Source organism: Scatophagus argus, chromosome 20 (genome assembly GCF_020382885.2).
Source record: "Scatophagus argus isolate fScaArg1 chromosome 20, fScaArg1.pri, whole genome shotgun sequence".
NCBI lineage: Eukaryota > Metazoa > Chordata > Actinopteri > Scatophagidae > Scatophagus > Scatophagus argus.
The window spans coordinates 12,291,245-12,305,634 of NC_058512.1; the positions used below are offsets into that span (position 1 = coordinate 12,291,245).

Sequence of the window (14,390 nt, forward strand, 5' to 3'; positions counted from 1 at the left end):
CAGTCAGGCACACGCTTGACCCCCTGCATACCAGCAGATTATCCAATTGAGTTTGTTCTGTGTTTTGATATGTGCAGCAATGCTGTGTCTAATTTAGATTAAAGTAAGTACAGGTTCAGTTGAACGTGTGTCACAAACATGATTTTCACCAGCATTACACTCAATTGTATGCTGAACTCTCATAATTTCTGCCTATTCTCTAAAACATGAAAACATGAGGGGCGGCCTGGTGATAGCCTCCTCCCACACACCCTCTTGTGAGAATACAGAATACAGTATAAACTTTGTGCACCAAGTACCCAATGTGTTACGAGTATAGCACATTCAGTGTATTGAACATCACCCAGCTCTGTAGCACAGTAGATCTCTAGTGTGCTTGCTATGATTTCTAGTATTTCAGGTCGATGTTAGCATGAAACAGTTGGCCTTAAAAATGGTCCATCCTACTGCCACTGCAGCTGGGCAGTTTGTGAGAGAAAGGCAGTGTTACCTAGTCGCACAAAAATCACAAAGAAAATAGCTGACAGGGTTCCATTATGTGCTATTACAGGGAAAAAACAGATTCAGAGATGTGTGGTATAGAAAGTCTATTTTGCTGCTGCTCTTGCCACAGTTTTGTCCCTGATGTACTGTACTTGTAAAACGGTCCCCCATTATTCACCCACGCAGCTTTCATCATTTCCGTGCATTTAAATTTGAATGTCCTGCTGAATATTTCTGCACGAATGCAGCCAGAGGCAATTTTCAGTGCATTTCCACATGTAGAATTTTCTTTTTTCTTTTTTTTTTTTTGGGTTTGTACACGTGTGTGTGCTTCAGTTAAATGGGGCAATGCAGAGGATCTTCATTTGTATTTTCTGTATTTTCTGTTTTGGCTCAGTTGTACTCTTGTCGCTGACCAGCCAGCTCAGTGCTCAGACTGTAGATGAGCCTTGACAGCGTAATAAATTTAGCTTTTCCCCAAACACAAGTTTCAGCTTTGAGGGCTCAGGACAATTTCTTTTATCATAGACAAACTAAATTTGAAACACACTCTCATAGCTCAGATCAGGTTTTGGAAGCTGATAGAAGATAAATGAACCTAGTAATCTACATTCCCAACAGTGTCATATTGTACAAGGTTGGGAATTGTGAAAGTTCAGCAGTTTTACAGCGCTCTTCGTGCTCTTCAATTTGTCCAGCAGCCACAGAAATGGCTTCAGATGCAGCCTTTAAAAGAATATTTAATCAGTCCAGGGTTTAGCAGAGTATGTTCAACAGTCAGGCTTTTCAGGCTTGTGGCACTTACTGATGCACCATCAGTCTTCATCCACGTTTTACGAGGTCTACCATTTAGTGTTGAGGCTGGTGTCTACATGCAGGATGGGGAATTCATCATCGAGTGTTGTTAATGGCCTAAGTAATGATGCATGACTCTGAGCCATCTGAGCAAGATGGTGGGGGGAAAAGCTGCTAAGGATGGCATAATTAATTTGGAAGTGGGTGACCTCAGTGCTAGTGCAAGGATAATAACATCACTATATTTTCAAATCGCTTTACCATGCTGAACTTGTTTTTAAAAGTCTTTTTAAAAGGGCTCTCCTCTTTGAACCTGCCTTTTGTCTCCAAACAGAACCTGAAGGTGAGGAGTCCCAAGGACTCTAAGGACCAGACAGCCAAGAACTCTCTTGAGGGTCAGTCACATCATGCTGCCTTAACTTAATTCTTCTGAATTACTAAAATATACATTAAATATTTACATATGGCATATTATAGTATGTCACTCGCAGGAACAGTTCAATCTGATTTCTCTCCTTTTTCATGTGCAGCTTTGCTATATAAACCAGTTGACAGAGTGACTCGCAGCACGTTGGTACTCCATGTAAGTAAGAATGCCTAGTTTTGTAATATCACATCACAGTTGTGTTCAGGCGTGTGTTAGTAATTGCCTCTGTTGCTCACAAATGAACCCTAGAATGCATGACTCAGGTGATCAAAGGCCAACCTGCAGCTTGTTTGACAGGATATAAAATGTATCTGCTTTTGCACCAAAAAACATTTTCTCCATCAGCACCCAACATAAGAAAGAAAGAAAGACATTTATAGTGTGATAATGCGGGACAGAATACAGATGAGATGGACTCTCTCACTCTCAGCAGGAGTTTTGAGTTAAAACATGACTGAACTGTTTATGCATCAAAGAGCTAAGTAGGAAAGGAATAGAGGAAAGACATTAAAATGCACTGTGTATGTTTGCATACATATAACATATACCTGCAGATTGATATTTCTCCATCTGCTGCTGTACTCCAGGACTTGCTCAAACACACGCCCACCAGCCACCCGGACCACCCGCTTCTGCAGGACGCTCTGCGGATATCCCAGAACTTCCTGTCCAGCATCAACGAGGAGTCTACCCCCCGACGTCAGTCTATGACTGTCAAGAAGGGAGAGGTGAGCATTCAGAAGTTTACAACACCAACAACAACTGCAGTCCAGGTTTATGCCACATTGTGCTAATGTACTGACAGAGCTGAATGTTTGTGTTTAATGACACCATGATTATGAGCTGGAGTAAATAACCATGCTGTACATTAACATCTGGTGACTTTTGTCACATAATTGTGAGTGTGACAAATTTGACCGCTACTTTCTGAATTTGCAACTTTCACCCAACACAAGGAAACAGCAGGAAATAATTTCATTGTGTTTTCAAAAGTCAAATGTTATGACCCTCAAAGGTTATACAAAGCAAAAATATTCATTTTTTTCTTCAGTGTAGCTCTTTCCACCTCTGATGTTGAGTACGATGATGTCATGACATGACCCCGCCCTCTGAACGACCTTGAAGTCACTGCCAAATGAATGTACAGGGGTGGCTGTACATGCCCTTATATGGTCATACCAGGGCTGCCTAGTTGAGGGTGATTCCCTGTTTGCTCTGCGTCTCTCTGGTGGCTTTGTTTCCCTCTATCTCCCCTAACACAAACACGCATGCACACACACACAAACACACACACACACACACACACACATTCAAACACATTCCACCTCCCACTGTCGCTCTGATCCCCGTAGATGACTTGACGCACATGTATGGATGCTTCTTGATTGATAGCTTGCGTGACACTGCCGTACATAATGCCTTGTAATGAGCCGCCAGTATGCTCTGACTGGCAGATTCCAAGTTAATTATTCATAAATGAAGGGTGGGAGTGACCGAGCAATAGGGCTGTGCCGACTCCTCCCTCTGCTCACAGGGGGGTCATTACTGCACAGTTTCCATACACACATCCGAACACACACTGTCCTACTCTCGTCCATTCACTCTTTCTCTTGTTTGTCTTTGAACATACACATTCAAACACGCACACACACCCACGCATGCACGTACACACACACACACACACACACACACACACACACACACACACTCTCCTATCCCTGCAGGCCCCAGTTTTACCCCAGTCTGTCCAGACCTCCACACCAGTCATCAAATATTTATTATGGATAGATGAAAGCAGCACATGGAGATCGATGGGGCTCATTATATTGTACCTTACCATGGACAGAGTAAATAATATGCCTGAGGTTTTTGTCTATGTTTCACCCGCTGAGCTGCAACATATAACTCGCTTCAGTCATCAGAAGACTGTAATAACCTGCAAAGATGAGGGATGTTTTGCATTCACTGAGGAGAATGGTGCGCATGATTATAAGAAGCACTTCAGTAATTTGGGTGACCCATTGAGCACACCCTCACACTCCTGAACTGTCACTTTACCAAAGCTGAAGCTGAATCTGTGCTTCTCCACCACGTGCATCTCAAATGTCGAAAGAGGGCCGCAGGCCTTTCATCACACTGATAGTTTAACTTAATCGTTCATTTCATTTATAAAGTGTGAGGGTGTAGTGATACTGGGCTCACACATGTTACAGAAGTAATACATTTTCATTTTGTTAATTCGCACCTGTTGTGGAGTTACTTGGCTCCACTCAGTGCTCTGTTGCTGTTTAAACAATCAAATATGTCAAACCAACACTGAGTCTGTCAACAATAGATTTCAATTAACTCTGATGATTTGTTACATGACATAGCAGAAAAGTTTAAATATTAAGCTCCCTTCAACAATTAGTACTGTTTTTCAGCCATTTAATTATTACGGTACCAAGAGGCAAAGACAATCAGATAGCACAGGTAGTAAAATTAGAAAGAGGCCACAGTGCTCATTTATGATCTGACCTGACATGTAGAGGACTGAGGGAGCTCTTACCCTCCATGTGTACACACTAGCGAGTCACCTGTGGTTTGCCCAGTAGAGGCATGCGGGAGCAGCAGCACAAGTGGCCCCCAGAGGCCCTGACTCTACCAGATCAGGGGAGGGAACAAACAGAAGCTGCTTAATTAAAATGCAAATGATGGCGCTGCCTAAATCTCCATTTACCTCCTCGCTCTGTTTTGTTTGGCTGTGGGAAAGATATGCAACCGTGCATGTTGAAGAAGAAATACACACACTCATCTGCACTATTTTCATCTGACTGTACATCTTTCCATCTTTCTTTCCGTCACACTTACACAACTGCAAAACACTCAAGCAGAGAGGGCGGAGATGCCCCTCCAAGCGTGTATTCTAAATATAAACATGGATCTTTTGTAGATTCATGCTAGTACTCTTGCACATGCTCTTAGTGAGGACATGGTCAATATTTAATCTACTTTCTGTGCTGACAGCATGCTCTACCTCACATCCCTCTCCTTCCCCATCAGTGTCGCTGATGGTCCGGTCAGCTGTTATGAGAAATAGAGAAAGTCACATTTCACCGACTGGCTGTTTGATATTATGAAAACGTCATCTGATGCGCTGAGAGAGTTGGTTTTTATTATGTTAGCAGAGCAAAACAGCAGCATCTGCAAATTTTTAACTTGATCATGTTATGTAGCACAGAGCCTTAACTGGAATATATGTGCAGATGAAGGTAAAACAATGATACATAATGAAAAATCTCTCAACAGGCACTGAGCGAGTGTGTTTTGAATGTGCACTTTAGACACAGTTAGAAGCCTGTAAATCCCTAAGGTAGCTGTTATCCCTCCCGTTATTTTATCTCTTTGTCAGAGATTGATGGAAGAGGGGATTATCACTGAGGCCTGATGGGCAACGTAGTTTCTCAGTGGGTCATATCTAGTCCTCCTACCTGACCATGAGGACACCTCTAGTGGCTCTTGCGCAAAACAATTCTGCTGAGCCTTCATTTTAATCTGCATGATTCAGTGTTAGGAGTCCATCGGTTAGGGTTCTTTCTGTACAGTAATCCAACCTAATCTATTGTTGTACTTTTTGTTCGATAATCCAATCAGTGATCTAGTCCAGTCTAAGAATTTACTGCTCAGTCATCATGATTATCACAGGAGAATTAATCTTACTAGAATTAAACCACCTTGGCTGGGGGGCAGAACCCAAGGTTTCCCTGCAGGACATTGCATTGTAAACAGATGATTAATGTTATTCATTTCGCCTGTCAGTGGTTTTAATGTTGTGGCTCATCAGCTTAAGGTTCAAATACAAGCTACTTTGTGATGTACACAGAAAAAAGGCAGATTAGCCAGATTATCAGGCTGGGCACAGTTAGTGGAAGAGAATACAAACAGAAGAAAGAAGTAATCATACAAGTAACAAATACGTAGAATAACCAAACTATAACCAATAACCAATAACCAAACTGTAAAAGAGTGTAATGTGTGGTAGTAGTGTAAATATATAAATCATGTAGAGGAACTGACTTGCTGTCTCAGCCAGTAGAAGTCAGTGCAGATCAATGGAGTCTAAACAAGGAGTCCTAAGACTTTGGTGATGCCAAGACTTTTCATCTATCAGCACCAGCATGTCAAATTGCTCACTTATCCACTGAAACAATCTGCCAGTTTCATTTCCATCACCCTTGTACATTGTATTTAGTGCTAATTAGGAAGTGTTATCAAGCTAACATGCTAAACTAAAATGGTGGCCATGGTAAACATTACAACTGTTAAACATCAACACATTAACATTGCCATCATGAACATGTTAATATGCTGACGTCAGTATTTAAAACTCGGCTCAGCCAATGTAGCATTCTAGCAGGGCCCCTAGCATGACTGTAAAGGTTTCTATAAATATTTTGTTATCCCATGTATAAACATTTAATCCCTATATATCATATTTGCTGGCAATAGATTAAATGCCCCTAAAATCTCAGATCTGTGATCATATTACAGCGCGCCCAGATCAGACTAATGGTGCGTCAGTGCTTTTAATATCCATATATAACTTTACAGTATCGCTTAACTTCCAGTATTATTCATTTCCTGTCTTTAATTTGCTGATTGAGTAGCAGGCCTGAACTAAGCAGGACGGTGTGACTAATATCTCAATCTAACTACTCTACAGTACACATTTAAATATAGACTGATGACATGACAGCATGTAGATTGACAGAGTCAGGCAAGATGGAGCCTTGTTTTGTATTCTAGTTAGAAAATATCCTCAGGGGGCTTATATTACATGTGGAAAGACTTCCTAGATGTGCCAGTCAGCATCAAAGTCCCAAAACAAAAAAGTGGAGACTAAGCAATGAACATGTGCCATAAGGAAGAACCATAGGCAAGAGGAAGGAGTGATTTAGGATTGTGCTCTGGCAGATGTTGTATCCCAGTTGTCACTAGAGAAAAATGCCAGATAGGCAGTGAGCAACTCATCTGGAAGTTATTTATCACTGGCTGTCATTATTGCAGGCTTCATTATCTAGCTGGTAATGAATAATTACATCCACCGATGGGAATTAGACTTCTGTTAGATTTGTATTTCTGGGATAAGAATGTGATTGTAATCTACCGTACAGTAGGATGTTGATGTGTGAAGTACCTTAACAATGGACTGCTGCAGTGGAGCTGCTTTGGTGACATGTCACATGGTTTTGTATCTGCAGTAAAAGACTGCAACATGACATGTATTCCATTAGGAGAAACTCTGTCTCCCTCATTTCTTCTTCTTTGGATGCCTTTCAGTTTCTCTCTTTCATGCCTGCATCACTCTCTGTTTTTGTCACCCCACCCTCACCCTCTGCATGATGCACAGACGTCAGCACCAAGCGACACAGCATGACCCTCCCCTGTGCCAGCAGATGTCCAGTCAAGTTTTGTCAGCATGTAAACCTCTCCTACTTAAGCACTGGGTCCACTTCGCTGTGTTCTGGTGGTGACAGTAATTGTGTGGTCATGATGGAGGGGAAGAGGGAGGAGGAAGGGGACAGGAGGAGGAGGGTCCAAAGAGTGAAGATAAGAATGTGATTGGTCCTGAAAAAAGTATGATGTCATGCCTCATGGACTTGCTGCCAGGGAGCTGTAAGGTTGGCTAGGTTTTGATGGATGGAGGGGGTCGGTGTGGCCTCTGGAACAACATGGAAGACATCAGGAAGGAAGAAGAGAAATAGACTTTGTTTATAGTGTTTGCTTTTAGCAGATGTTGGTGGACAAACTTACTGTCCAATTAGCTTTTTTGGAGAGTAGGGGTAGGTGGGCTTGTAATGTGGTAATGTTATACAGCATCAGCTGTTGTCAGCAAGCGATGCTCACTCTTTAGTATTTTAACTCTAAGTTAAACTTGATTAAATTCATTGTTATCTATTGTATCTTAAGAAAGTTTTGACCCCACTAAATGTATTTATGATTAAAACAAAATATCAGGTGAAAGAAACTGATGCAATCAAGCTAAATATCAAAGGCATAACGGGTGAAATCAGCTTGAAACTTTAAAGCTAAACGGATATCTCGTTTTCTAAGTCCATTCTTGTAAATGTGTCATCTTATTTGTACCATGATATCACTGCCCCCTTTTGGCAAATGGCAGTATTACACATCTCATTACATAGTCTGACATCAGTGTTAAATCCAATGGCTCTAAATAACACTCTTCTCTTTCCTCCGTTACGTCATTCATTCATTCCTCTGTGTCTTGGACATTGATGATTATGCCAGAATGTGACAGAAAAGGCAATTCGGCAGTTAATTTAATCAGTACAGTTTAATGCAAAATTCTTTCACTTTTGAGTAATGATTTGATTAATTTTACACTGGTGTTATAGTGTGCTAAGAAGATGTGTCCTCTGTATTTAAAAGAATATTCGTACCTTTTCAGTCTGCTTATTTCATCAGCCAAACAAGTGGAACAACTGTCACCCACAGTTTTTGTGTGAAAGCTCCTAAATATTCCTCTGTGATAAGCTGATAGTTGTGGAGACTTTTTGTTACTCACCCACCTCTGTTGTCTGCTGTTGCCACAGAGCCGGCAGCTTCTGAGGGACAGTTTCATAGTGGAGTTGGTGGAAGGAGCGAGGAAGCTGAGACATGTCTTCCTCTTCACTGATCTGCTGCTCTGCGCCAAGCTGAAGAAGCAGATCGGAGGGTGAGAAACATCATGCTCAAATTAACATTTGTTTCTTATCATTTATTTATCATTAACATTTATTTTTTTATTCCACCATTAATACAATCCGAGAAAAATAATTGTGAAAGTTGGTTACTCTGTCCTTAATTGTTTTTTCCCCTTTCTGCTGTCTCCTTTCCCCGTGTTCGTCTACATCTGTTATCAATCGTCATCTATCCGCTGCAGTAAAAACCAACAGTATGACAGCAAGTGGTATATCCCCCTCAATGAGCTGACCTTTCAGGGCCCCGAGGAGACCGAGCCACTTACCATTCCCCAGGTCCCAGATGAAGAGCTTGACGCCATGAAGGTCAAGATCTCACATCTCCGCAGTGAGATCCAGAGAGAGAAGGTAGCGTGGATACACACAAGTTCACTAAAATATGTTCAGCAACTTGGATTAAAAAAAACATCTGGTATTTGGATTAATAGGTTTTGTCCTATGGGGCTTTGTTTCTTAAAACTTATTGGACATAGAATTGTTTTTCCAGCCAGCGTCAGGCAAACAAACACACACAGAGTCATATGTTTGATTTCAGAGAGCCAACAAGGGTTCAAAAGTCATCGAGCGGCTCAGGAAGAAGCTGTCTGAGCAGGAGTCTCTGCTCCTGTTAATGTCTCCGAGCATGCCACTCAGAGTCTACAACAAGAACGGCAAGGTGAGGACGCTCTCTGGCTTTAACTACCCCTGTTTCTTCATTCTCCTTTTCCACCACCATTTTTGCCACATCCTCCTCTTCCTCCTCATACTGCTCCCTGTATCTTCTTCTCTATATTTCATCTGCTCTTCTCATTTAACTGCTTTCTGGCCGCCCTTTGCTTCATTTGCAGCAAATTATCCGCGTGCTGATCATTTTTAAGATTAAGTCTCCTTGATCTGTCTCATACTAAGACTTTCTTGCATCAGTATAGAGCAGCCTCAGCATGATATCCTGCATGTATTAAAACTGGTTGGTGATGAAATAACATCTCGTGTGTGCTTTCAGAGTTACAGTTTCCTGATTTCATCCGATTATGAACGTGCAGAGTGGAGAGAAATGATCAAGGAACAGCAGAAGAAATGTAGGTGTCTCAGAAATGTCCTGTCAGACGATATCTGATTTAGATCAGAGCAATTGGATTTTCCCATTTTCAAAACATCATTGGCACTTGAATCATTTTTAGCAAAATCTGCATACATGCACATTAGCAACTACACATCCGGAAACGTGATGGAGAAAGAGAAACCATACACAATGCCATTGACAGTCTATCTATTGTCTTCCCTCAAGGCTTTAAAACTTCTTCCTTGACCTCCATGGAGCTGCAAATGTTGACGAACTCTTGTGTCAAACTGCAGACTGTACACCACATGCCACTGAGCATCAATAAAGAAGGTAAGGTGCTAATTGTACAAATCATTTTGGCTCAAATGCCTCAGCTGTAGTTATTTTCTGACGCTGTCACATGAAGGATTTAGTAGAAATTCCACAGTAAAATTAGAGGGTGTTTAGGGTGTTTATGAATAGATGCACAGTCACGCTTTCACACTTCCTTGATTATGATTAATAAGTGTGATTAGGATGAGGATAAAAAGTACACAGAGCTTTAAGCCACATATTTTGTTCTGTACAGGGCTGTTTTATCCCTTCTTTCCATGGCTGGTTCTGCTCCAAAACAAACAGAGTTGTGCATGCTTTTCTAACCCCCTCCTCCTTGCTGTCTTTTTTTTTTTCTCTCTTGTTTGCTTGACTATTTTTCCAGAGGATGAATCCCCCGGTCTCTACGGGTTCCTGAATGTAATCGTTCACTCTGCCTCCGGCCTCAAACAGAGCTTGAGTGAGTCACACACCTTTAGCCCCCATCCAAACAACAGAAAATAAAGATAGACAAAATGAGTGAGCAGTGAGAAACAGTTTTTACTTCTTTTTTTTTTTCTGGTGGAAACTTTTGAAGTTATGTTTTTCCCTCAAACTCATTTTAAGTTAAATTTTCAAGTTTCTCAAGCAGAACATCTGGTTAATTTGTATGAGTCGTAGTGTCTTCAGCTGCTGGTTTGGTATATTTACTTAGTTGCATAACACTTGCCTGGAGATCAGTGCTGTTCGAATCACTTTGACAAACTAAACGTGACTCATTCTTTATTTGCTTTCTGGAGATGACGTGTAACATTTATCCAGTTCACTTGCTAGCTCAATGCATTCACAAAGAACACTTCAGTAGCCATGTAAATGAATTGTCTTTTTGACCCTCTCTTCTCTCTGTCAGATCTCTACTGCACATTGGAGGTGGACTCCTTTGGCTTCTTTTCAAATAAAGCTAAGACGAGAGTGTATCGATACACTACTGAACCCAAATGGAACGAGGTGAGAGAGAACAAGCGTGCAACATTTCCCAGCTGGAATAACACGTCTCTGCAGATACTGTATTAATGGATTGGTTCATTGTTATATTTCAGTCGATCAAACGTGACCTTGTCATGTCTGTGTTGCATCCTGAAGACCTTTTGAAAGCTAAAAAGTTGAAAATGGTTCCTCCACAGATTTGTAAGATGTTATGTGCGTCGTATGTAATATGCTTTTTTGTAAGGTCACATTAGTATGTTCATTTGGTTTAATGTTAACATATACATGTACATGCATTGCATCCCACATCTGGTCCTGTAATCAGTTAGCTGTCCATCTTTGAGTAAAGACGTCCATCACACCCCCACAGAGCATCTGCAGCCCCTGCAAACACACACAATGCATATGTATACACATGAAAGCAGGTTTACATACCAGTGCATGCACAAACATACATGGATTAATGACACAGCTGGATGTTGGAGGTTAGCACTGAAGAAAAGCTTTGAGACATAATTATCGGGTTGGTTCTTCTGCAGTTTTTTTTCCTTTGTGGATCCAAAGACTCTTTGAGGATTTTGCTCAGCAAAGTGGAAATAATATCAGCTAATGAGGGGCTGCTGGTGATGACTCACATCTGTCCAAATGCTAAGTGAACCAACACAGTGTGGGCCTCAGAAGGATGTGCAAACCATATGCAGAGTACTGTACATAATTACAGGGAATGTTGGTCAGCTGTGGGGGGATATATGGATTAAAGTGTAGGGTGGATGATGATTTTAATGGATGTTTATGATCTCTGTGTGTGTCATTATTTGTCATTTGTCAGTCGAGTTGTTATTCCTGTCTCTTACTGCCATTGTAGTCGAATCTTGGACAGTTTTTCCACTGATTTTGGCAAAGAAAATAAACTCCCTGAAACTATTTTTTTGTGTTTTCTTTTCCCCTAAGGAGTTTGAGATTGAGCTGGAGGGCTCTCAGACCCTGAGGCTGCTCTGCTACGAGAAGTGTTACAACAAGACCAAGCAGAACAAAGAGGATGGAGAGAGCACAGACCGCATCATGGGGAAAGGACAGATACCGGTAAGACATGACGTCAACCCCCCTTTCAGCAGACCCTCCATTGCTGACAGAAAGTTATGTCACCACTGCTGCCACAAAGAATGAAATCTAGAAATCTATTGCTGAATAACTGAATATGATGTAAAAATTGGCTGATTGGATTATTTACCCTCTTATGTAATGGATGGGCTGGGGTTTGTTTAGTGGAGGGAAAATGCTACTCAGTACATGTATTAGAGATATTTGAATATGAAAAGTGGCGATGTGTTCAGATAACATTCACAGTGCAGTGAGAGAATGTGCAGCGTTTTAATAAGAAATTGCGCTGTCAGGTTTAGCTGTCTATAATGTTTATTGAGTTACAGTAATGCCATCCTACGTGTTTGGAAATAGCTGTGAAGTGCTGTGTCTCTAAAAATGCCAAAACCCTGAAAATACTCCTTAAAAAAACAAGATTGACTGATCACTGATCTCCACAGCACTGTGTCAACAATGGATCCCAGGTCGATAGCAGATCCATAGCAGACGATTAGGTTTCCAAGGTGACAGCTGCCTGCAGGATAATACCAAGTATCACTCAGTGGCTCAATAGAGAGAAAGCAAAGAAAACACGAGAGGGAGAGAGAGAGAAATGGTTTCACCTGAAACATGAGTCTCTCCTTTGATTCACTGCTACCCAAACCTCCTTCTCCTTCTCGTCATTCTATATTTGTTTGTGTGTTTATGTGTGAGATTGTACATCGCAGAACATGGTTTCACCTCATACAAAAATACATAAACTGATTTTTTTCTTCGTGTCTAAAATAAGACTTCTCTGTTCGTCTTGAACAAACTCAGAAACAAAAGCAAGAAAATTTAGAATTACTGATCAGGATGAAAAAAAACTAAGAAAGACTCTTTTGTTGAGTTAAAACAATGGTGTGACATTCATGTGGTGTCGTATGCACGCTGAATTCTAGCAGTACCCTGAACAGTATTGTAAAATTGCAGGAGCCAAGTGCCTTTGTTGCTTGATGTCTGACAAACTGTCTGTGAATTAGAGCCGCAGTGCTCCACCTTGTGGTTCCTCTCATAATCCTGTGACAGGATCGCTTCTTGATGGATGATGTCATTCAAAACAAATCACTCAGAGTGGTGAGAAAGCTGCTCAGGAGAATTCTCAGAAATCCAGGGCGAGAAACTGCCACTCCTGTCCTCGGCAGAAACCCTAGTGGCTCATAAATCCCACAGATCACTGTTCAGTTTCACATTTTCCAACCAACTGAATGTTTAGACTGCAGAGTAGCCATTAGCACGGTAACCAAACCTACCATCCAGGTGCTGGTGTGGTGCCTGCCTAAATGTGTTTCTAACACAGGTAAATATAGCTTAAATATTTTCATTTTCATTTTTCTTTCTCTTGATCTTTTTCTTCATTTAAACAACATTTTTATCTGGTATGTTTTTTTTGTTGTTGTTGTTTTTTTCAAGAAAGAAATTTTTCAGTTGTGTATGTCATAGGCCTAATGACCACACCTGTAGAGATTCCTGTCTCCATTTGTAAAAAAAAACGGTTGTCTTTTGGAACCTTATTATGCAGTGTTTCTATGTAGTGTTGGCTTATGGTATAGTTTAGTTTTCTAGATCTCATTTATTTGAAAAGTACATCTTGTTAGACAGCACGGCGTTTGCTAAACCTTCAACCAGCAAAGGCTGGAGAAGATAAAATTTGTTGGCCCATAACCTGAGCTTTTCAAACATTTTATCAGACAGTGAGCAGAGCCCTTATGGCTTTGCTGTTTTTAGTGGAATGTACTTCTTTGTAGTTAAATGGCTCCAACCAAAGAGCCCTCTCAGCAGTGAAAGATTCAGTTATGAGAAACATAATCTCGCCTAGCCCGCAACCAGATGGGCCTTAGCCGAGATAAACATACAATGTACAGGATACACAGTGTGTGTGTTTGTTTCGTTGTGACAGATGTATGTGTGTGTGTGCCCAGATTTTATTGCCGCACTTGGCATGTCTCTTCACATTTCAGTGTGTTTGTGTGTGAATTTAGTGTCTTTAAACAAACTGTCATATTTATTAAAAAAATATTGTAATTGGATGTAACACAACAATATTGCACCGTGACAGAGGGAAGATTTGTTCAGTTGATATAAATTAATGCGCTGCTATGTTGACACAACTGAACATTACTTATGAAGGAAACCAGTAAGATAACAAAATCCTAACAAAGTAAATAAACATTCAAAATGCATGTAACTGTAGTGGTCCATGAGAAAATAGTGAGATTGTACAGTAAAGATGTCCATCATTACTCAGATCTTTTATTGAAGTTAAATTACCAGGACAACAATGTAAAAAAACTCCATTACAAGTAAAGGGTCTACTTTCTGATTTTTATTATTATCTTATTGTCACCAGATTCATGTACTTCAGGTATCAAAGTTAATAAAGTGGTTCTATACTAAAATATCCTCATATCTGGACCAAGAAAAACTTCTGCAACACAAATCTGTTTCTATTTGTTGAATTTTTTCTGTTTTCTTTTTTAAGTAGTGGGATAAAACCAGAAAGTGG

At 40.7% G+C, this 14,390-nt stretch overlaps 1 protein-coding gene across 2 annotated transcripts in view; it reads left to right on the forward strand.

Annotated features, from left to right (window-relative positions):
• Positions 1 to 14,390, forward strand: part of bcr (BCR activator of RhoGEF and GTPase) — a 76,314-nt gene that overhangs the window by 54,334 nt on the left and 7,590 nt on the right. For both annotated transcript variants that reach the window (XM_046374933.1, XM_046374934.1), the window contains 11 exons: positions 1,613 to 1,673; positions 1,809 to 1,861; positions 2,293 to 2,433; positions 8,299 to 8,420; positions 8,628 to 8,793; positions 8,981 to 9,100; positions 9,428 to 9,503; positions 9,713 to 9,817; positions 10,185 to 10,259; positions 10,689 to 10,786; positions 11,717 to 11,848. In XM_046374933.1, the coding sequence (XP_046230889.1) occupies positions 1,613 to 1,673; positions 1,809 to 1,861; positions 2,293 to 2,433; positions 8,299 to 8,420; positions 8,628 to 8,793; positions 8,981 to 9,100; positions 9,428 to 9,503; positions 9,713 to 9,817; positions 10,185 to 10,259; positions 10,689 to 10,786; positions 11,717 to 11,848 (1,149 nt within the window). The remainder of the gene's footprint in view (positions 1 to 1,612; positions 1,674 to 1,808; positions 1,862 to 2,292; positions 2,434 to 8,298; positions 8,421 to 8,627; positions 8,794 to 8,980; positions 9,101 to 9,427; positions 9,504 to 9,712; positions 9,818 to 10,184; positions 10,260 to 10,688; positions 10,787 to 11,716; positions 11,849 to 14,390) is intronic.